We start from the raw sequence: 24097 nt of genomic DNA on the forward strand, positions 1-24097 counted from the left end.
TTAAGTTCTTCTGATTGATTGAATCTATGTGGGGAATTACTCTACATGAGGACTAATAAGAATGATAACAGGCACAACATAGTTAAACACCTGTGTGGGTGTGCAGGTTTTTAAATTCAAGTTGAGTCCCCAAGTTACCAAAGATACCAACTATCTCAGGTTGATTTTTTTGGGAGAAATGTGTATAAAATGATGCAAAAAAAACATCAAAAGCCCTCAAACTAGAACAGGGCTGCCCTAACCTTTTTCCTCGGAGGATCAAAACTGAAACTTAATGATGGTCCGTGCAAAGCAAACAACACAGAGTGCTCCAGGGATGACGTATTTTTGCAGCCAAACCAGATAGTCAGCATCGCCCTGGGTTCCCTCCACAAAAAGCCAATGGGATTTCACCATTGGGTTTTGGATTACTGCAGAAAATAAGCTCTGTGGCAAAACACACGTTTATGATACTTACACGTTTTGTTCATCAAGATAATCTTCACAAATTAACATGATTTTTTTCAGAGTAAATGCAATCAGCAGAAGTACAAAAGCTAACGTCCACGGTCACATGACATTAACCACAGACCTTATTTCAGACATCTAACTCAAATACATAACAATAGACTAAAGAAATGACCTTGATGAGCACCATAGGACTGACTGATGATGTATTCTCTGTTTGCACCTCTAACTGATCAGCTGCTCTCACTTCCCCAGCGGCCCCCAGCTGTCACCCACTGAGCTCAGGGTCCAGGGGGGACGGAGGGACGCAGTGATTAGCTGAGGCTGCTGGAGGTGGAGTCTGATGTCTCACTTTAGCCGTCCACACACTAAGAGGATTTACTCCAACTGGAAGGGATATAAATAAAGAGGAGGCTCCAACTCCGATCAGTCCTGTTTATCTACCCGGTGACATTTATAGCAAAAAAACATGCCCGTCAAATTATTCTTCATTTGAGACATCATACAAATATGTTTCTGTCTTCCTCTGAGACCCACAACAGACACGTTTTTGTCTTTTTTAAGGGGGTACAGGGTGTCTTTAGGGGCAGATAGCTGGGAACCTGGAGATGCCGTTTGGATGGCGAGCACTTCTGTTGTGTAAACTGCTCAGAAAACCCCTTATTGTCAATCTAGCTAGGAAAGCCATCCATCCTCTGAATGCTCTAGGTCTCTAGTCTGATCCATCCATCCTCTGAATGCTCTAGGTCTCTAGTTTGATCCATCCATCCTCTGAATGCTCTAGGTCTCTAGTTTGTGGCTGTAAAGTTTCATGAGGCTGTGATTATCCTAGAGGTCACCACAGGTCATTTTATACAGTGAGGTCAAGTTTAGAAAGAAAAATGGTCTCACTACAATGAAATGTCTCCTAGGCATAGAAAATTATCCTTCCTCCCTCTCCCTCCTCCTCCTCCTCCTTCTCCTCCTCCTCCTCCTCCTCCTCCTCCCTCCTCCCTTCATCCTCTGAGGTAATGCAGAGTGGATGAACAGAAGGGGAAGATCTGTGATGAGTGCTGTTTGCTCCTGTGACATGTCTTAGAAGAGAGATATATTGAGGATTTATACATGTGAACATCAGCCCTCCTGTCAGTCTCATGTTGGATGTGACGGACGAAGAATAAACGAGGAACAATATGGGATTCATCCCGAGCTCACCGTGACTTCTCCTCACCGTCTGAACTGCTCGTCGTCATCACTCACATCCAGGTAAACTAACAGTAGATTAGTGATAGTTTTTAATGTTACAGTGTGATTACAAGAGAGAAAAGCAAACTCTGAAGTCCTGAGCTTAACAAGTCACACCCGGTTGGAAACCTAATTTTAGCTGATGTAATCTGGGAGAGAAGGATTTGAGTTAACTAAGAAACATGCTGAGCTAATGGGACTAAACACAGTGAGAAGCTGTCATCAGCTGCTGTCTGCTGTATGTGACATGAATGTGGGCCTCCTCTAACTGAAGTGTCTATCACATTAACAAGTGGTCATGTCCGTAGCATTGACCTGTTAGACAGGACAGAACATGGGCAAATATGCTTGATTTATGCAAATGTATGAATATATTTATGATTGGAAATCAATTAACAACACAAAACAATGACAGATATTGTGCAGAAACCCTCACAGGTACTGCATTTAGCATAAAACAATATGCTCCAATCATAACATGGCAAACTGCAGCCCAACAGGCAACAACAGCTGTCAGTGTGTCAGTGTGCTGACTTGACTATGACTTGCCCCAAACTGCATGTGATTATCATAAAGTGGGCATGTCTGTAAAGGGGAGACTCGTGGGTACCCATAGCACCCATTTACATTCACTGATCTGGAGGTCAGAGGTCAAGGGACCACTTTGAAGATGGACATGACAGTTTTTACTCGCCAAAATTTAGCTTAAATTCGGAGCGTTATTTAACCTCCTTCCCGACGAGCTAACATGACATGGTTGGTAGTAATGGATTCATCAGGTTTTCTAGTTTCATATGATACCAGTACTCACAAATGAACCCGGCAAAGCCTTCTGAATGTCTCCTGTAGCATTTAAGAAGACATTTAGTAGACAAAATAGACATTTTTCCTTCTAAATAATTCAACCACAGACTTTCTGATTGACACACGTTCCCATGCTTAACGTCTGTATTTCTTGTTGTACTTGACATTGTGACTGTGAGCTCATCACACTGTCCTGCTCCATGTCTCCAGGCTGATGGACACCCAGGATCAGACATCTTTAGTGGGGGCAGGACCGCTGTCCAGGTGAGTCTCACTGTGTGTGCTTCCACTTCAATGAGAGACACCAGTACAGTATGTCCGTCGGAGAAAGTCTCAATTCATTGCAGATAATGTACATAGTGATGGGAACTGGGGACATCTTTTCCTACCATGTGTTTGTCTGATTTAGGTCATTTTTGTATCTCTTCCCCCAGGATGTCCCACATGATGCGCCCTGGGAGGAGCAGTGTTGGCCCTGCAGAGTCCAGCCCCAGCAGCCAGAGGACAGAGGACACGAGGAGGTGAGCTGCACATCCCAAAGGGGTCCCTTGACCTTTGACCTCCAGATATGTGAATGTAAATGGGTTCTATGGGTACCCACGAGTCTCCCCTTTACAGACATGCCCACTTTATGATAATCACATGCAGTTTGGGGCAAGTCATAGTCAAGTCAGCACACTGACACACTGACAGCTGTTGTTGCCTGTTGGGCTGCAGTTTGCCGTGTTATGATTGGAGCATATTGTTTTATGCTAAATGCAGTACCTGTGAGGGTTTCTGGACAATATTTGAAATTGTTTTGTTGTCCAGTAATTAATATATACAGACTTTTGCATAAAGCAGCATATTTGCACACTCCCATGTTGATAAGAGTATTAAATACTTGACAAGTCTCCCTTCAAGGTACATTTTGAACAGATACAAAATTTGCTATTAATCACGATTAAATATTTTAATCGATTGACAGCCCTAATTTATATATTTTCATATTTCATAGCATATTAAATTTGTTTGTTGAAAAATATATCAGGTGTAATTTATGACTAGCAAGCAAAACATCCCAATAGTCTGACAGTGCTCCATATGACTGTACAGCCAGCACACTCTGGTGTGTTGCTTGTGTATTACCTTCCTGATTGCTGGCAGATATACGTTAGACTGCTGTAAATCTTCTGATATTGACTTGCTGTATGTCTTGGTCACAAATGCATGTTTCTCTTCCAGTGATGGTCGATCGGCCCTGGCTGCTCAAAACATGAACAACTGCAACAACAATGACGGGTAAGATGATATATGGATCCTCTCTCACACACCCTTAATCACACTAATTCACTTCAACTGCAGGAAACAGTTGTTGAATACATGCATCAACCTCAAGATATGCGAATGAAAATGGGTTCTCTGGGTACCCACGAGTCTCCCCTTTACAGACATGCCCACTTTATGATAATCACATTTGTCATTGTTTTGTTAATTGTTTTCCAATAATAAATATATACATACATTTGCATATTTGCTCACTTAAATACTTGACAAATCTCTATTTAAGGGACATTTGAACAGATAAAAAATGTGCGATTAATTGGCAATTAATCGTAAATAACTATGGACATTCATGCGATTAATTGCAATTTAATATTTTAATCAACTGACAGCCCTAAATAAAACAGTAGTGTAGTGGCAGCTCCTTGTTTTATCTCCTGCAACATACAGTGACATGACAGTACTGTGTCACAGTGCCCCCATCAGGCTCTCTGACACTACTGAATCACAATGATCTCAATATTTACCTCACCTGCCTCTTTCCACCCTTTCTGGACATTTACAGTAAAAAAGATGGCAAGACAGAGGAACCCAAAAAGGACGACAAAAAAGAAGATAAGAAAGATGACAAGAAAGACGACAAGAAGGACGACAAGAAAGACGACAAGAAAGATGCCAAAAAGGATGATAAAAAGGAAGAACCGTGAGTACCACATACTCCTTTCTATGGCTGCAACTTTCCATCAAATGGGACTTTTAGACAATAGTTTTACACACATTTCCTCAATCCTGACTGACAGATTTGGTATCTTTTGTAACTTTGAAATCTCTAGTACAATTTAAAATAAAGTTCTGTGGATTTGAACAAAGTTTGTCCACACCACACGAGTAATGTTTAGGTGTCATACTTTTAGAAACAGCTGCAACATTATTTTATTTAGGGAACAAGTTAGTATGTTAAGCAGTGATAACACTGGCAGTAATACCACTAGATGTAACATTAAGAGCAATTGTAGAGGTAGTATTCTTGCTATCTGAGGTGTACTTAATTTATTTTTAAATTCATAATATTAAAAATCAATGTATTTAGTATGTTAAAGGTCAAAATTAAGATCCAAATCTGTAAAAGTCTCTTTGGAAACACGATTTTCTAAACTGGATCATCTGTAGAGAGTAGTTTCCAGTCCAAGTAAGGCTGGGTATATGTTGAAATTCTTCAATAAAGATACACATATAATACTTGAATCTCTGTACTGATACCAACAACCTTTATCAGTACTTTAATTTGCTGAATATAAACATGTTATTTAACAAAATAATTCTCATTTCAGAAAGGAGGTGTGGGTCATGGACCCCGCCACAGATATGTACTATTACTGGCTGTGGATGATATCCATCCCGGTGTTCTACAACCTGATGTTACTGGTGGCCAGGTCGGAATTCTATATCATTATATATATATTCAGATTTTTCTCTTTACCTTATTGTTGTTTCAAAGGTTGATGTCATGGTTTTGCTTCTCTGCAGGTCTTGTTTTAATAAGCTGCAGTATGAAAATACGACAATGTGGATAGTTTTGGACTACACTTCAGATCTCCTCTACCTGATGGACACCTTTGTTAGATTCAGGACAGGTCAGTGACAGGTGCTGAATGTGTGGAAAATTAAACAGACTTTGAGTATATGATAGTAATATTGTAACGTGTCAACAGGTTTCCTGGAGCAAGGTCTTCTTGTAAGGGATGAAAAGATCCTGAAAGAAAGGTACATGAAGACACGCCAGTTCCGATTAGACGTCATATCGTTGATTCCCACGGATATCGTATTCCTCTATATTGGAATCGGCAACGCAGAGTGGAGGTTCAACCGCCTCTTTAGGCTAGGCCGACTCTTTGAGTTCTTTGACCGGACTGAAACTCGAACAAACTTCCCCAACATCTTCCGAATTGGTAACCTTGTCCTTTACATTATCATCATCATCCACTGGAACGCTTGCCTCTTCTTTGCCATCTCCAAGACGCTCGGCTTTGGCTCAGACTCCTGGGTGTATCCAGACCTAAAGAAACCGGAGTACGGTCGCCTGGCCAGGCAGTACATCTACTGCTTTTACTGGTCCACTCTTACCCTGACCACTATTGGTGAGACGCCACCCCCAGTCCGAGACGTTGAATACTTTTTTGTGGTGGCTGACTTCCTCACTGGGGTTCTGATCTTTGCCACGATTGTAGGCAATGTCGGTGCCATGATTTCCAACATGAATGCCGCACGTGTAGAGTTCCAGGCTAAGATTGACTCTATAAAGCAATACATGGAATTTCGAAAGGTCACCAAAGACCTGGAGATAAGAGTAGTGAAGTGGTTTGACTACCTGTGGACGGAGGAGAAAACCTGCGATGAGAAGCTGGTGCTGAAGAACCTCCCAGACAAGCTAAAGGCTGAGATAGCCATCAACGTCCATATGGAGACCCTGAAAAAAGTACGCATCTTTCAAGACTGTGAAGCGGGCTTGCTCATTGAGTTGGTCCTTAAACTTCAGCCTCAAGTTTTCAGTCCTGGGGACTACATCTGTAAGAAGGGGGACATTGGCAGGGAAATGTATATCATCAAGGGAGGAAAGCTGGCTGTGGTAGCAGATGATGGGGTTACCCAGTTTGTGGTCCTCAGTGATGGGGCATACTTTGGAGAAATCAGCATCCTCGGTATCAAGGGCAGTAAGGCGGGAAACCGAAGAACAGCCAACATCCGAAGTGTGGGCTACTCCGATCTGTTTGCCCTGTCAAAAGACGATCTGATGGAGGCACTCGTTGAATATCCGGATGCAAAGACTCTGCTGGAGGACAAGGGAAAGGCCATCCTGATGAAAGATAATCTCATAGATGAGTCTCTGATGTCTGTAATTGACGCCAAAGACATAGAGAATAAAGTCAATCGGATTGAAGCCGGTATGGACGTCATGGCGGCCAAATTTCGAAGGCTGACGGCCCAGTATGAATCTTCCCAGCGTAAACTCAAACAACGGCTCAGTAATATGTCGAACGAGGTCCGAACCCTCGGAGTAGACGATGAGTAGATCTTGGTCTTCTGAGGTCATCCCACGGTACTGTAGGACTCTTTGTACACACCAAATGGCATATGAACAGCAGCTGGACAGTGGCCGTCTCCATTCATTATTATCACTACCGAGTATCAAAAAACTGTCCGCAATAGGGTATCAGATTCTCAGTCTTGTTTACACCCTTTAAACAGTTGTTCTCGGATCATTTACTTTATTTTGTACTGATATATCCAGGCATAGTTCTATTACAGCTGTTTGTGAGTAACAAAAGGTGTCAAAAACCTTACCAATTTGGTCTCGGAACTAAAATTTGTGTCATATTTGCACCGGTTATGTGAAGCCCTCACATTGCATTTCTGTGATCAGTTACAAAGACATCTGTCAATGCTACATGTATATTTAAGGCAATCCACAAAATGACCTGTAATACCACTGTCACTTTGCCTAGATCTTCAGTAATATGCACTTTTTCTTTGATTACTCATGTGATTAAAAAGAACACTATCCTTTTTCATTTTTATTTTGTGATATTTGTAGCATGATTTTAAAAGCAACACTGTTACCAGAATCATTGTTTCCTGGCTCTGTTTTCCAAGAATGGTTTTAAATAAACTGATTTAAAGTCTGTCTGTGTCCATTTCCATCTGAAGCAGAGATTTAGGAAGTCAAATATAAGTTATGGGACTATTATTATAGGGAAAGATGAGCCAAATGTTGACCACAACTATACAGTAAGTGACTGGTAAGCATGTCCAGCTTATTATAATGTTTATTCATACATCTTATTTTCTGCAATAATCAAAAAGCCAATGGAACAATCCCATTGTTGCCTTGTTAAAGCCATTAACAACTAAAAGTGGTCCGAAAAGCTTAGCGTCTTAGCCTGATATACATTTCATGTTCCTAATGTAATTATGTGAGTGTATTCAGCAGAAATAGTTTAATTAATAGGGTAATTCTGACAACAATAAACAGCTGAACATTGGGAATATTCAGGACCTGTGGGCTCAAATCAGGATTATAAGGCAATACAAGTTGGAAAAAAAGCTGTCATCTTTATTTAGCATGTTTCCACAACACTGAATAGCCTTTCATCAGTTTGTATCTTTTTAGAATGCAACTGTTAAGTCAAACCAATTGATGAAAACTGCTTCCCTTTCCAAGATCAGGTTCACCTTCACTAGGCTCTAGAGCCCTTTCACACGTCCACATGAGCGGCATCCTCAGCATTACAAAACGGAGGTACAGAGTAATGTTAAACAGATGAAACCAGACCTGGGCTCAATAAACAGTTGTAAGTTAATCCTTAACCTTTTGTTTTAACCTACACAGATGATTGAGGTTAGCGCTAAGTTGTGAATCGCACAAACATACAGTATGCTGCTGTGGTGACTCCCCAACACAGTCCACTGTTTGTCCGCATTTTCCAGGCACTCTGTCCAAAGTGATTCCAATGAAGGCTTAAAAACAAGAAACAGAAAAGTATCCTCCAACATCATTTTGCCCAGGTCCGTCTGAAACCATGACGATGAGGAAGTAAGAACAGAAACAATGGCTCAGGGTTGTTGTACGGCTGTGCTCTGAGCACTGTGTGGTATGTTGTGGGCACCATGACGCTCACAGGCTGAGCAGTGTTTAAACTAAATTAGATGGTCCTCTTGCGGATACATCACTAAGACAGCAGGAACCTGGTTACATACCAGCATCTCAATCTCCAAAGACAACACACAGAACACCCATCTGCTCTGAACAAGCGACTGTTGTAGTCCCCGACTAGATTTTAATATATCAAAACAGTATTTTTTTTTCAATAATCTGGGTCTTGGCAAAAAACGTTTGAACCACATCTCTTCATCGGTGGATGGAGTTTGCTCGGTTGTCATGGAGCTGGCTCAGGCGTAATAACCAAAGAAAATAACGTTGAGGTGGTTGTATAAGGGAAGAGATGGTCTGTTGTGTCCAATGTGAATGTCCTACTTGATCTTTCTCCAGCCGTTCAGTGACTCCTGGTCCATGAACTTTGACCTCTTCCCAGTGGATGGTGTTCGCACATTCAGTCTCTTGATGTTCCTCGACATTAAACCGAAACAGATCAAGGAGGACGTTCACACTCTACACCAAAGACCATCTTTGAACAGAAACGGAGGTTACCATCTCCCCTTCCCATGTATGACCACTTGGTATCCCGTGATTGAAGATCCATATGAAGGTCAAGCAGGACCTGAAATTAGCACCCGCCACCCAACAAATGCGGGTAAATTGTTGGCAGTGGCGGGTAAAATCATCACCGCCACTTTGGCAGGCAGGGATGGGAATAGAGAATCGGCATCTCATGCCTCGGTGACTATCGATTCGTCTGTATTGACGCTTTCTGACAGTTATGCAAACACAATGAAGCAACGCCATACGCTGTGTGTTATTTCACTTTGTTTGGGACCGGAGAAACTGCTGCTACTAAACCGGCACCCTATTTTTACCCTGATAATGCGACACTGTGAACAACAAATCAGTGTTGAAATCCCCAGGAGGAGAGTTAGTAACGTTAGCTGTTAGAAGTCGGTGGGCAGCACAGTCCTGCTTGGCTAAACGGAGGTTCAATTGACTTATAGTATGGTGCGTTCAAGCTCTGTTCAGTAAAAATGAGTATTGCGCCTGAGGTCAAGTGATGACGCCTGAGCCAGCTTCATTTACTGATGATGAGATGTGGTTAAAATGCTGCAATAGGAAATCTGAAGGGGGGGGGGGGGGGGACTGTTAACACAGCTTAACTGGAGTGTGTAGAGTTAACAACGAGGGGTCGAACAAGTGTTACCCAAATGATCTCAACCACTTATTTAGAAGTAAAACAAAAGGTAAATGTTAAAGGACCAGTGTGTAGCAACGTTTGCAGAAGGGTTGGCTGTGTGTATACATGCATGATATACATAATATACACAGGCTTCGTCCGAAATTGCATACAACGCACAACATACTTAATATGTGTGCTTTTGTTCAACATACTTTTGTGTGAATTAACAGTTATCTTTTTGGGACGCAGTAATTTACGCTGTCACTTCCTGAGACACTCGATGTCAGTTGGAGACGTGTAACCATGGTAACCGGTGCCGACCTCATGCGACGGTTTGTGAGAATCAAAGACTGAATTAATTTAATGTATATTACGCCTAGCTAAGTGAAATCTTACGCTTACAGTTAAATTGTCTGTTATGAACGTTGTCATCACTACTACTACTACTGTATGTGCACAATGCAATAAACTGTTAAAAGTGACATTTCACATTTTATTTTTCAAATAAGTGGTGTAAATAATTTGGTTAAACTGTAGATGTGTTTAAAACCTGTTTGGGTGTCTGATGCTCGCCCCTAATGCTCTCCACTGACAGTGTCAAAGTATAAAGCCTGTGTGCAAGAACATCACGCAGACATTACTCGAGTTCTTTACAGGTACAGCCTGTTAAAATGAACAAAAATAGAACTATGAAAAAGATCTGCCTGTTCTGTGGGAGGAGGATTTTCACAGTTGATATTCCAATTAATGATAGTGAACAGAAAAATAGCTATTAAACACTCTTTGTTTTCCATAGACAGTGGTTACACCTGTTTTCATTCACATTGACTGTGACAGATCCGAATAGAAATCTCATCACAGTGATGTGTCCACACAGTACCGTCTACCCAAGAGTCACAGAAGACAATCAGTATCAATGCAATTCAGCACACAGGTATGTAGGTTCGGGACATGTTTAGACTGGAAGCAGGCGGACACAGTTAGCCTAGCCTTGCTACATATGTTGAACTAAAAGAGACAATGCGACGGCTATGGAGAAGGTTTGTTCAACAGAGCTAGGTTAATGGTTTTCTGCCTTCCTCCAGGCTATGAGCAACGCTCAGCTGGATGCAATCGAGATTACATTTACTCACTTGATGCCAGATAAGATAGTGAACAAGCACATTCAAGGACCAGTGTGTAGAATTTAGGGTGCTCTATTTGCAGAAATGGAATATATTATTCACAACTATTAGTTTATAATCACCTGAAACTTAGGCTGCTTTCACATTAGGGACCCGTGCCCGAATCAGAGTACACTTGTCCGCTAAGTCAAGTTCGTTAGATCAGTGTGAACGCTCCGAACACACCTGAACCGTACACCAGACCACCTTTTCAAGTAGACCCGAGTACGGTTCAGGTGTGAAAGCCAACCGTACCAAAATACGGAAGTGGACTGCTAGTAAATGTGAGTAACGTTTACAACATAAACAAAGACACCTGGATTATGACGCAAGTGTACTCGGGTACGGAACAACTTCACTGATTTGAAAGCTGAGCTAGATGGCACTAAATCCTACACACTGCTCCTGTAAATGTTGTTTTCCCATCTCTCATGAGCACATGTCAGAGAGAGATCAGATCAAACCACAGATTTACACTGGTAGGAACGTATCAGGAGCTTCTCTGAGGCTCAGTAGCTTCAGGATTGACTGACCCTGGGTTTGCAGCTTTGACATAACAATCAGTTTGTTCAGATTGTGCTTAGACTACTATCCTCACTTGCCCAGCGTCCGATCACAGTGCCTGCCTGCACACACGAAGACCTGTCAGGTCATATGTCATGTTGTCAGAAGATAATATGACAGGTGTAACCACAGCCAGAGACTACAGATCACAAGGTACCAAAGCTGCCTTCTTGACTCCACATAGATAGACTGGGGTTCTATTAGACTCTGCAGTGTGAGCTGTCTATTCACACACGACTGAGCCAGAAATAGACGACACAAAGTGCTCAGGGGGGGGTTTCACCTCTCAACTGACTGTATCGGTTGGCACAAGAAGAGCCTGTATCTGAGAGCATCATCAGTGACCGGTCTACATGTGTACATCCTCCAAAATACGGTCTATCCAACCGCGCTGATATATAAATACTGTTTTTATTTAGAATCGTCAACACAGGAAGACATGGAAATAAAATGCTTCAAACAATCATGGCAACCTGTGGCCAAAAAACAAACATTCTGAAAATGTCTAAGTGCACTTACACAGCTCTGACAAGATTTTAGTCTAACCTGCGGTGGTGCCCCCCCCCCCCCCCCCTCCCTCCCTCCCTCCCTCCACCTCCACCCCCCCCCCCCCCCCGAGGAAACAAAAACAGCTATTTCATAATGTGCCATTTTGGACCAAATTACTTTCTAAAGGCTTACCTTGATCAAACACGGACTTGGTAGAAACAATAGCTGATGGCTGTGAGTGGAATGGTCAGCGGGAGCTCTTTCTCTGTGACGAATACAAGATTTTGTAGTTGCGACTACTCTAAAACTAGATTTTCTCTGTCTGTGTCTACTTTTACACATTTTTTGTTCAATAAATGGGGTTTATATTGACTTATTATTGTCCCGAATGTACATAGTTTAATATTAACCCTCCCCCTTTCCCCAAGTAGGGAAGCTATCACAACAGGCAGGCATGAAAAATAACCCATTTTAACCTTAAAATAAATAATAAGGAAAATGATCCTCTCTGTACAAAAAAAGACGGGGATGCTGCTGCACATTCACATAATGTGGATGTGGGGGGTGGGGGGGGTTTGATCAGGAGGTCTCTGTGCTTACACTGACTGATGTGGGATGATGCAGGCACAGTAGAAGAACTACTGGAGCGCTCTATTGGAACCATTTCTCCTCTTTCATGACTTGACTCAAAACATACTCTGGTCTGTCTTTTGTCACCTTTTAGATTGTGTCTGATAAAGGAAGGGCGGGGCAGGGTTTGATGGGCTTTCTGAGAAGGAGTCCGTTTTGCTGTGTGTTTGGAGACGGGCCTCAGAGCATGCCAAACCCTTTGGCATAAGTGATGGCTTTCAGCAGTCTCTCCTTCAGCTTCTCCCTGGTGTTGTACTCAGGCAGCAGCAGCACATTAAAGCAAGTGTGAGACGTCGGTAACCTGCCGAGAGAAAACAACACACAGCTGGTCAGTTTCCCTCTGACTGACACACACCAGCATCAGACAGAAAGCCTTTAAGAAACATGGATGGACAAATGACTTCTGATTTGTCATAATGGTCTGTATCAAGCTTGGACCTCGCCACTTCCTGGAGTCTACAGCAGCATGGTGTCGGAGGCAAAGTTCCGCTATCGGGGTCGCGGAGCTCTCCGCCTCCCGCCGGAACTCCGACTGCAGGTCGAAGGCGGCAGCGAAGCCGGATCTAACGGCCGGACCGCACAGGGAATGTCAGGAGCGCGTGGTGGCTGCAGAACCTGTTGTTTTTTTATTTCGGCATCCTTGTTAACAGGTTAGAGCAGCCACACAGCCCGCATGAGCAGCGCGGCTCAGCTCGTCTCAGCTCGTCTCAGCTGCGTCTCTTTAAGAGATTCGAGGTTTTGCCTATTTTTACCGCGAGCCGCGTGCGGTTCACAGCAACAACAGACAGTGAAAGTGATCTTTTGACAGTATGTTGACATCATACCAGCAACATTACTACAGTTTCAATGTCTGTATCTGTAGAATATGCCACGCCGCACGCGTGAGACACGCAGTAGTTCAGCGCAGCAGCCTAACACGCCCTGTCTGTCCCGGCCGTAATGGTACATGTCCACAGCCTCTATCCTTTCCACGCTTCCCATTCATTGTCTATGAATCAAATCAATCACTCTAAGGAACAGAAAGTCGTAAATCTTCAGTTAAGAAAGTTAATAAAAAACTGTTAAACTAGGTCTCTATTAAAATAAGTGAGCACTTTACACAAACTGTGCATAAACATTACATGAGTACATTACAGGAAGAACATAATGGATGGACGTGGCTCACCTGTCGGTGTCAGGGCCGTTCTTGGCAATGATCATCTTCAGCTTGCCCAGCCCACCCACGGGTGCTCTGTCAGTGCCGGTGGTGAACTGCAGGAAGAGGCGCTTCTGCTCCTCACCAAACAAGTGCAACGTCTCCCAAAACTCCCTGCGATGCAAACAAACATCCCCGACAGTCAGAGAGAGGGCAGTGTCAACGTTTCAAAATAGAAAGCATCCAATGGAATTAATACCGATGCTCTTATCTAACAACATTCACAGTGACATTAGGGCTGCCCCCTGAAATCTTCGTATTGAACAGCCAAATCTGAGGTGAATCAAAAACTTCTGATTCGAGTACTAAATGACATACAGTACAGTTACAGTTATGGGTAGGGTCTTGCACATTGGGTATGCATTCGAACCATATTCATAATTTGTGGGCACATACTGTACCTACAAACACAAATACTTCCTTACTTGATGATTCGAGAATCTCTGTTGTACCCTCCATCGTATTCTGTTGTTTCTTCAAGTGCTAGAAAGTCCAGGTTCTGCAGTATGTGACAAACACATGGATGGAAAATAAGCATTTAAGCGAATTGAAACAACTTACTAACAATGAAACACTCAATTGTCTGGTATCTCACCCTGCTTCCACAGATCAGGAGCTCGATTTCCTCGGGTCTGAACAGGTATTTAAGCGGAGACTCGTTGGTGACCATGTGGAAGCCTCTCCTGAAAGCTTTGAACTGCTTCTCCACACTTTTGTTCAGCATGTACTCCGCATACTGAGCCACAAACTCCTGCACAGACACATCAACAGGGACAGTTACTGGTTAATGTCCAAATCCTGATGGGCACTTCAGCCTTTCAAGGGAACATTTAGCCTAGTGGTATGTAGCCTTGAAGATAGCTTTGTGTTCATTTGCCACAGTTTGTAGGTGAACTGCACTGAAGAATCCAACAGCAACACACCTTATCAGAAAAAAATATCCCTGTGGAGAATCTGCAGATCTCACAGGAATCATTAGCTAAATAAAAATACTGAAAACTCTCCACTCTGAGGCGGTAGTTTAATGTAATTGGATGTTATCTGTCAGAAATTGCAAGCGGCAAGAAACGAGAGGGAAACGCTGCATCTTGTATCGCAAAACTTCAGAGGAGGAACCACTTAAATAGACAGCACTCTTTTTTTACAGAAAGAAACGGAGCCAAATGGACAAATACGCCAGGTCACTTTGGGCTATGTTAAATTCTAATGGCCATTTTTTTTTTACTATTTTCAGCTTTTATTGACCAAACGATAATAAAGAATATTAGGGCTGTCAAAGTTAACACGATAATAACGCAAATTAATTTTAACGGCACTAATTTCTTTATCGCAACTTGCAAATTTGAATTAACCTCTTAAAAATCCGACAGGACGCCGGAGGTTTCCTTTCGGAGGTAGTAGAGGGCTCAGTTTTAAAGCTAGAGATACTGGCATTGTCTCAAAGGAAGCTAAATAATGCTCCAAATTTACGCTAACTGTCATGTCCATTTTCAAAAGGGTTCCCTTGACCTCTGACCTCCAGATATGTGAATGTAAATGGGTTCTATGGGTACCCACGAGTCTCCCCTTTACAGACATGCCCACTTTATGATAATCACATGCAGTTTGTGGCAAGTCATAGTCAAGTCAGCACACTGACACACTGACAGCTGTTGTTGCCTGTTGGGCTGCAGTTTGCCATGTTATGATTTGAGCATATTGTTTTATGCTAAATGCAGTACCTGTGAGGGTTTCTGGACAATATCTGTCATTGTTTTGTGTTCTTAATTGATTTCCGATAATAAATATATACATACATTTGAATAAAGCAGCATATTTGTCCACTCCCATGTTGATAAGAGTATTAAATACTGGACAAATCTCCATCTAAGGTACATTTGAACAGATAAAAAAAATGTGTGATTAATTTGCGATTAACTATGGACAATCATGCGATTAAATATTTGAATCGATTGACAGCCCTGAAGAATATTTTTAAAAACGAATTAGTTGGAGCTACTCCAGCTATACATGCTCTAAATGTCCTGGTGGTCCTGGAAAATAACTGCTTTAGTAGGCTGCAGTGAGACAGACTGCAGGTTGAGGCTGCATCCATCATTAATGACTGTCAGAGGGAGTAAGTAAAGCCACAGCCACAGTCTTGCTAATGGCCGGCAAAAATAAGACTTATGAATCCTTAGGACTCTAGTCTTAGGAAAAGTTTGGCTCACCTTTCTGTTTTCATTTGTGACTGGAATCTTGTCCCCATTTTCCCTTAAATCATACATGAGTGGGTTCCCAAACAGGTCCGTCTGGGAGATCTGGAAAGTGATCATCATGTCCTCCTCCACGCTGCCCTCGTACTCCAGCAGCTCCTTCAGACTCTGGTATAGAACCTTTTCCAACACAGTTCAGCACAGTCACATATCATATTCAGCATTGCTCATCAAGTGAACATCCAGCACCAAAATCTGGCAGTGTTGAAAGTGTGTGGATTTGCTCCACAGCTACAGAAATGATCCAGCTAAAGAGCAATCAGAGCATTTGATGAGCTAGTCCTTACCGGGTTGGCGTCAGCCAAGTCCCTGAAAGTTCCTTTCTTGCCCATCAGCTTCCTGTAGACCACCATAGGAAAGTGGACGTCCAGAATACAGTTGTTATAGATGGCCAGACCGAGAACGATGCCGATCAGAGTGTACTGGCCCTCGTTTTCCAATGATGACGGGTTGAACCAAAACATTTTGGTGCGCTCATCATATGTGAACATGCCTGCAGGAAGAATAGAGGACACACAATTAATATATATATAAATATATATATATATAGGGCTATCCACATGAAGCACACTGGCACCGCTTCCTCCGCTGCCATTCGGTGTGATTAACCCTTTGCCTGACAGTGCTATCAGCAGCCAATCAGGAGCGACGCTTTACGTCTCCATTACAACAGAGCTACCAAGGTAGCTCTGTTGTAATGGAGACGTAAATCCCTGCCGTGCTGGGCTAACACGCCGAGTCATGGATGGAAAAACCCTACAAGACACGGGAACTTGGTTTGTGTCTTGAGCAGTTGTAGCATTTATTCACCGACAGCCTGAAGTGTACACACACTGCACTGCTACACTCACAGCTAGTAAGGGCTGACTTCATCTCACCGTCACACATAAGCTCCCTTGCTCTCTGTCTGTCTCTCTCTCTCTTGACCACAAACACCGACACTCGCTAACGTTACGCACACAACCTCCGCACTGAGTTATTCCTTAAAGGAGTTTGCTACTTGTAGAACACATTTTTGTTTAAAAACATCTTAAAAATACATGATTCCTCGATGCTTTGGCTAGGTGGGTCACCTGAGTTGACCAGCGGCGCAGCTGCATCGGTATCTGTGACCCGAATGGTCACAAGGCCTCCTCCAGTCCGGCAAAATATTACAGGACTCTAGATTCCTGTTTGAGGATTCTTTTATGCTCGCTCTGTGCCCTCGTGTCACATGCATATTTGAGACTAATTAAACCCCATACGCACGTACATGTACGTAGCCGAGGACAACTTTACTAAACGATCCATTTAGGTGATGTAAATGATCCATTGAGGTGTTACTGGGCTCCACAAATGAAGTGGTCTACAACGGATTATTACAAAAAGCAGAGAGAGGAGGAGGCTGGTGGGGAGGGAGAGACAACAAAGACTCACTCGGGCAGCGACTGAGCCAGTGTTATTGATTAATACCAGTGAAGAAAGTACTGGATCTTTTACTTAAGTAAAAGTACTAATACCACGATTAAAAAACACATACATGCATTCAAAATCTTAAAAATCTTAGAAATAAATGATACATTAAATTCAATTTCAAATAGGGATGAAATGTCCTGAAAATGCTTTCATTGCTGCAATGCTGAAACTGCCACTGCTCGACTTGCAAACATGAGCAAGTCCACTACAATGCAATTATGTACCACTCGAACTGAAAATGAAAGTGGTGAACATTATTACCCTAACTGTCCATTGTAAATTTCCATTCCAGTTTGAGAGTTACTTCCTGTTCAACTTTGACACTCTAGTTTTGCACACACACACAAATAGTTTTACAGAGCAATATAATAATTGTGCAGGACATTTCAGGTGTAACCAGCTTCGTGTTCACTTCTCAATAAGGGGCTTAGATCTCTTGATTAAACTAGCCTTGCAATGCCACATAGAATCTGTTGAATATCTGTCGCATATCTCAGCACTTCAGTTAGTTAGTAAAACAGTATCACAACACAAACACAAACCTGTGAAAATAAAAAAACTGCTGAATCACTATAGCCCACAAGAAGGCTTGGCGCAGAGCCTGTGTTACAGTGTTCGGGCACACACCGATTACATTACTTTTTTTGTTTTGTCGACAGTACAACTATAAACTGAAAGTGTCTGCTCCGGCTCCGTACGGCAGCAGCAACAGAGCTGCAGCACAGTAAGGAGAGTTGACCGACAAGACCATGGCAGAGGATTTAGCGTCAAAACAAAAAGCAGAAGCGCCTATTTGGCAATATTTTGGACACACAAACCTTAAACTGAAGTTTTGAGACAGCTTTTCTAAGTTTTTGCATTTGCCAAGCTCTGCTTGTCTTTTTGTACCGCAATGGAGAATGGTTAAAGCTCTATGCATAATCCTGTGCACACAGCTTAGATGGCAGCTCATTTCAGTTAATGCAGCAAAAATGCATTACAAAAAGTAAAATTACAGTTTTAAAATGGACTTTGAAAAGTTACTGTTCCTAAAAAAATAAAAATAAACTTTTTTACTCATTTGCGTTACTTGTAACGAGTTACTACCCACCCCTGGATTTCAACTTATGCTATTATCTTTGCAATATAGATGCTAGTTGTTGTGCATTTTCTTACCAATATCTGGGTTGAAGATCTCCTCCACCACCAGCTGGAAGAATTCTTTGGAAACACCTCCTTCATCAACACCTTGCTCCCCTTCAAACTCAACATACAGCTGCTTCTTCAAGTCTGCAGGATTCTCCATCGCTATCATTTCCAGCTGCAGAGACACAAGAGAAAGATATCAGTGCAATGTGTTCCAGAACAAATGTATTAAAAATAGGAGCACCTATAATAATTGCATGTATTGAACCGGCGCACACGTACCCTGACCAGAGCGTCGTCGATGATGTGGTCTCGCCGCACTTTGAGCCTCAGGTAGGGATTGAGCTGTTGACCCTGCACCAAACTGTAGAGCACAGTAATACGCCGCTCGCTGTACATGCGGATGCGGTTGTCGTAGTACAGACCCAGGTTCTTGGTGACAGCATTCAGGATGAAGGGGCAGGTCATAAAGGAGAACTTGTTTTCAGTTTCAACCTTAAAGAAAGTGTAGTCCTTGTCCATCTCCAGTACCTCGTTTAGAGGCTCATTGACAAACTCCTCAAAGGCAATGAGCGGCCGTCGGCAGTCGTTGGTGCGGATCCCCAACTCCGTCTCCACCGGGTCCACCCGAGGGCCCTTCTTGTTCCGCCGTTCCTCGCCCAGCAGCTCCTGCAGGGTGAGCTCGCTCGACTCTGGGATGGGCTCCTCGTCCTCTTCCTCGTTGTGCTCCATGTCGAGGTCGCCGCCCAGCACGTTTGCATAGTAGACGATCTTCAAGCACTTGGTGGACGCCACCACTGCGTCATCATCGTTGACCAGGTTGCGGCTGTTGAACTCGTTACTGATCACCTTGTAGGTTATGAGCTGTTGGAAGGTCTCCACCATGCGCCGAATCTGCTCTGCGCTGTAGTGCGACCACAAGCGTACCAGCTTTGCCTGAGCTGGCAGTGGGAGTTTGCTCATGGCCTTGCAGAACTGTGGGAGGGCGATCTCCAGGTACTCTGGGCTGTGGAGGTTGCTGTTTTCCATCACTATAACAAACAGGTTCAGGTAATTTGGGTCTCGTGAATACACATTGTGGTACGTCAGATCGCACTCTACGTTGGGTGAGAGGTAGACCAGCGCATTCAGGAAGGCGGCTTCTATCTTCTCATTGGACAGCAGGCGCTCGTAGACCCGCCGCACGGCGTCAATGTCCACCGACACCTCATCAGGGGCCAGCTTTTGGACATCATTTTCCCCCGAGGATCCCTCTCCTAGCCTTGATGATGAAGAGGAGGCGGGGGAGTCCTCCTCCATAGCTGTAGCAGAACAGGCGGCGGCCTCCTTCTCATCCTCATCCTTGTCCTCATCCTTACCTTGGAGGGACTTGAGCTCCTCCTTAGTGTGAGGTTTGGACCTCCGGAAGCTCTGCACCAGGCCCTCAGCGCTGGAGAACACCCTACCTATTACTCTAATCAGAGGCGAGTAATCTTCCTTCCCTCCACAGATGTCCAAGATCTCATACACTTTCTCCTCCGTCAGGTAATTTACATCTACATACAGAATCAAACATCACATGGTTAAATGAAAGGAAAATAAAACTGATTAAACAGTCATAAACTGTATGAATGTAACAGCATATTCTGCTCATTTCATCCATCAACAGTGTGTAAATCCTGAATGTCTGGCATCTACTCACCTTTGAAATTGTCCCGTACAGAGTGGACATCTTTATGGTTCAACTTCCTGTTGCTGCAGGCTGAGTTGCTGTGAGCACTGCTCTCCAGGTAGCCTGAGGCAGTGACTTTCTTCGAGGGGTGGGGGTCACATAGCTTAGCGTTGACCTTGTAGAGCTCCAAGGCTTTGACCGCCGCTGCGTTGTTATCCATGCGGTTGAAGCCGACCGAGGAGGCACACCATGAGTTGGAGCAGGACTCATTCCCACAGCCCTCTGTTAACTGGTGGTAATAGCGCTCTATTAGATGTTTGGCAGCTGCTCGCTTCCTGCGTTGAAAGGTAAGACACAAGAGATTATAAATACTGCGTGAATCCGCTTTTTATCATCATTATCATTAACAGCAGTTAGTACAAAATGGGATGGATGGTATAGAGAATGATTCCCATGTTTACTATTTAGGAATTATTTTTCTGTTTTCATTTAATCTGACAAGTTGTCCTTCAACGGGGACGATCTAAAATCGATTTGCAAGGTAAATAATCTATTGTATCTTGCACCTTGTATTTAAGCACGACAAACATTATATGGATGTATTTTGTATCACTCTTGATAGTAAAGAAATTTTAAACATACTCCGGTTCATTCTCCCTGTGTATAACGTAATCAACATGTGCCAGCCGAGCCAATCTCAGAAAGACGACAACAAAACGAAGGATGGCTGATGGTGAGGAAGAGCCAGACAAGCCAGAGATTTTCAAGCTGCGTTTAAGGTCCAGCATGTGGAAACATTTTGTAAAAGGGAGATGTCCTTGATAAATCGCTTGCTGTTTGCAGAATAGGCAAAGGCCAGATAAAATACAACGGCAACACGACCAATCTTTCCACGCACCTACTGAGACGCCATGCACTTTATTTTTTGTTAAATATTATTGCTATACCTTTTGCGTTCAAAATGAGAACTGAAGCAGCAGTTAAACCACTGTTTATTTAACTTGAATAAAAGTTGGTTTATTTTTATTTATTTTTTAAATATTGCACTGCCTTGTATCTTGAGAACTAAAGCAGCAGGTCCTGAAGTTGCATTTTGTATTATTTTCAAATAAAAGGTGTATATATTTGCCATTAATCGTTTACTTGTTTATATTCATAATTAGTTTATCCCTGATTCCTTTACAAGAAAAACTTTGAGGTATTATGACCTGCACTCTCCAGTATCCAGCTATTTGTTTCACAGTCACACTGATATACTGTATAGATTTCAAATCACTGAATCGTATCGTATCGCTCTAGTCGAGCCAAATATCGTCCTTGAATCGTATCGGAACCATGGAAAGTGATACGTATCGTTAGACCCCTAATACTTAGTGTTCAGCTCTGCAACAGGATCAACTTGGGAGAACAATATCTTTGATATCAGCATGCTAGTGTCACTTTTTTTATGCTATCCCTGTGGTTCTGGATCACCTTGTACATATAACCATGTTAACAACACAGTAAAAGGAGCTTTTGACAGCAAGAAAAGAAAACAAGAAGTGAGAACAGGCAAAAAACAGTAGTGGTCTGAGCTGCTGGTGTGGAAGTGCAGTCTTAAACACATGCTCACAGACACATCGACAGTATCTATTTTCTTTTAAGAAGAAAAACTGGAAGTCAAAATCTTCGTTCCGTGGACATTTTGCAATTTGTTGTTCCCAAAGTACGGACTGAATTGGGAAAGAAAGCTTTTAGGTTTTCGGCACCTGCTGCTTGGAATAATTCACAATCTGATCTTCAACTTCAAAACTTAGTTACCTTAAATGAGTTTAACGCTCTGGTGAAATCAGTGCAGTCCAGGTTGTCAAGTGTTTTGTATGAGCAAGTTGTTAATGTATGTGTTTTCTGTTACTTTCACTATAACTGTCTTGCTGCTATCTTGACCAGGTCTCCCTTTGTAAAAGAGATCTTTGATCTCAATGGGACTACCCAATACAAATATACCAGTATAAAATGAGTTGGACTTACATTCGGCTTGCTTCTGGGTTTTCTATTTCAGGCTCCTCGTATTCTCTGATAGAAACACACAATAAGGATCAGAACCACAGCAGAGGTCACACTGTGCTGCATTACAACAACATACCTCTCTGTAGGGACTCAATATTAGGACAGATTTACATTTACAAATTGCAATTAAAATAGCTAAAAAGCAACATTAGAGTGTTATCTTTAAAATGATTAGGACCACAGTCAGTGTATTGTGCTAAATGTGGAGCCATAGTTCATTTAATAAGCTGCACCAGTGCTGGTGAAGTAGGAGAAATGACAGGGAGCTGCACATCCTGGCGCTGACTTAGCTAGCTGATATAGCACAAACTAGCTGGCCTTATTTTAACTATTTAACTATTATTCATTCTTCCAAAAGTAGTAACAGAACAATTTACACTTTTTAATTAACCAAATGCTTGCTATGAACTTTCTCTAACTCTACTGATAAAAACAAGAGAGCAGTAACATCCACAGAGCTAGCAGCAGTAGCTAACTGCTGGTTCTCCTAGCAACCCCCGCATCCCCGGTGTTTCCTGATGGCGTCCCCACCTCTGTGGTCCTCCTGCCGGGCTTCTCTCGGCCTGTGGTGGCGCACACTCACAGTCCTCCTCCTCGTCGGGATTCATACGAGACTTTCTCCTCAGTTGTTTGGTTATTCTGTTGCTCCCTGTGAATCTATCAAGTACTTCCACGGGTCGGTCACCACTTCAGCAGCAGAGTGTGAACGGACGGAGACTGGTAGTGTTTTATTGGTAACTTCATTCAGGGCCTCGCTACAGCAGGCTCTCTGCGCTGCCGGAGATACACCGCCATCTTCACTTCACCGTCAAACACACGGCCCCACAATGCACCGCGGCGCTAGCTACAAGACCCCGCTGGAGTGGATCACATGCTGCCAGGACCTGGACTGACTCCTCGTAGTCATCATGATTACATGCTTGGCAATGGTTAATAATTAGTTTCTGCTCCATCTATCTATATTTATAGATGTTTTACAAAAACACTATAATTATTAACAAATTCTTAATAAAGTATATACATTGTTATATTGTGTGCAACAATAATTAATACTTATAATAATAATAATAATTAGAGCCGCAAGCGGCAGTTCGCGGGTTCAAGCTTTTTTTTTTTCGCTCAAAGCGTATTGAGCAAAGGCATAATATAGCATAAATGCACCAATCAATATGACACTTCAGATCTTGATTAATACTTGCCCCCAGGCTATGTGCACCATATTTGGTGAAATACTGTAAACCAGGTTTTGAGGTACAAGTTTTTGGTAGTTGTGTTGCCCCCTATGGTTTGAGCTAAAACAGCTTTGGCACACCTACTACCAATCACGTGCTGAGGATATCTACCAAGATTTATGATGATTGGACGAATGGTCAATGAATTACGGCCAATTTCTTGCTAAGCTCCGCCCATTGCAAAATTTGTTGGTCAACAGCTTCAAAACGCAAAAAGATATCAACAAGCTTTATGCAACTTTTGATGAGATTGGTCCAATAATGATCCACAGAAAATTTGGTAGCAATCGTCAGTACGGTAAATTGATCTAACTGCCCCTTTAATCTAGTTTAGAGACAGTTTAGTACTGACAATCCATAATAAATTGGACTTATATAGCGCCTTTCAGAAACCCAAGGACGCTTTACAAAGGGGGCACACAAAATCATACTAATAAATAACACAGAGGAGAAACTATAGCTAAGTAATCAAAAGAGTGATGTGTAGGAAGAGTCAGCTGAGATCATAGTTCTTGATGAACAGGTGGTGTTTGAGGTGTTTTTTGAAAGTGTCCAGGGATGAAGCATTTCTGATCTCAGGAGGGAGAGTTCCAGAAGGCGGGGGCCGTGGCACTGAAGGCTCTGTCGCCGAATGTTCTCAGCCAGGTGTGGGGAGGGTGTAGAGCAGACCAGTGTCAGAGGATCGTAGTTTCCGGGATGGAGTGTAGA

The 24097-nt window shown here is 42.8% G+C and overlaps 2 protein-coding genes across 2 annotated transcripts; one reads left to right on the top strand and one right to left on the bottom strand.

The window, feature by feature from the left end:
* The first annotated feature begins 2486 nt into the window (after positions 1-2486).
* LOC141762579 (cyclic nucleotide-gated channel cone photoreceptor subunit alpha-like) lies at positions 2487-6808 on the top strand. Its single transcript, XM_074626484.1, has 7 exons — positions 2487-2739; positions 2910-2997; positions 3689-3756; positions 4304-4441; positions 5070-5171; positions 5266-5372; positions 5451-6808. Exons 1-7 carry the CDS (start codon positions 2690-2692, stop codon positions 6806-6808), a joined length of 1911 nt encoding a protein of 636 aa, XP_074482585.1. The 5' UTR covers positions 2487-2689.
* A 1016-nt stretch (positions 6809-7824) lies between these two features.
* On the bottom strand, positions 7825-23012 carry LOC141762857 (ubiquitin-protein ligase E3A-like). Its single transcript, XM_074626973.1, has 11 exons — positions 22689-23012; positions 22119-22163; positions 20139-20443; positions 18740-19992; positions 18488-18632; positions 16165-16370; positions 15833-15997; positions 14218-14373; positions 14048-14121; positions 13593-13736; positions 7825-12728 (listed from the first exon to the last, which is right to left on the bottom strand). Exons 1-11 carry the CDS (start codon positions 22763-22765, stop codon positions 12608-12610), a joined length of 2691 nt encoding a protein of 896 aa, XP_074483074.1. The 5' UTR covers positions 22766-23012; the 3' UTR covers positions 7825-12607.
* Between the last annotated feature and the right edge of the window lie 1085 nt (positions 23013-24097).

The sequence above is a fragment of the Sebastes fasciatus genome, chromosome 24 (genome assembly GCF_043250625.1).
Source record: "Sebastes fasciatus isolate fSebFas1 chromosome 24, fSebFas1.pri, whole genome shotgun sequence".
Lineage (NCBI taxonomy): Eukaryota > Metazoa > Chordata > Actinopteri > Perciformes > Sebastidae > Sebastes > Sebastes fasciatus.

Bases quoted from the DNA above. Each gene is read 5' to 3' on its own strand.
- LOC141762857 (XM_074626973.1), bottom strand. From the start codon at position 22,765: ATGAATCCCGACGAGGAGGAGGACTGTGAGTGTGCGCCACCACAGGCC. The intron at 18,633-18,739 runs GTACGTGTGCGC...GTGTCTCTGCAG, and splicing joins TCGACGACGCTCTGGTCAGG to CTGGAAATGATAGCGATGGA. The intron at 16,371-18,487 runs GTAAGAAAATGC...TTCTTCCTGCAG, and splicing joins GATCTTCAACCCAGATATTG to GCATGTTCACATATGATGAG.
- LOC141762579 (XM_074626484.1), top strand. From the start codon at position 2,690: ATGGACACCCAGGATCAGACATCTTTAGTGGGGGCAGGACCGCTGTCC. The intron at 2,740-2,909 runs GTGAGTCTCACT...CTCTTCCCCCAG, and splicing joins GGGGCAGGACCGCTGTCCAG to GATGTCCCACATGATGCGCC. The intron at 3,757-4,303 runs GTAAGATGATAT...GGACATTTACAG, and splicing joins AACTGCAACAACAATGACGG to TAAAAAAGATGGCAAGACAG.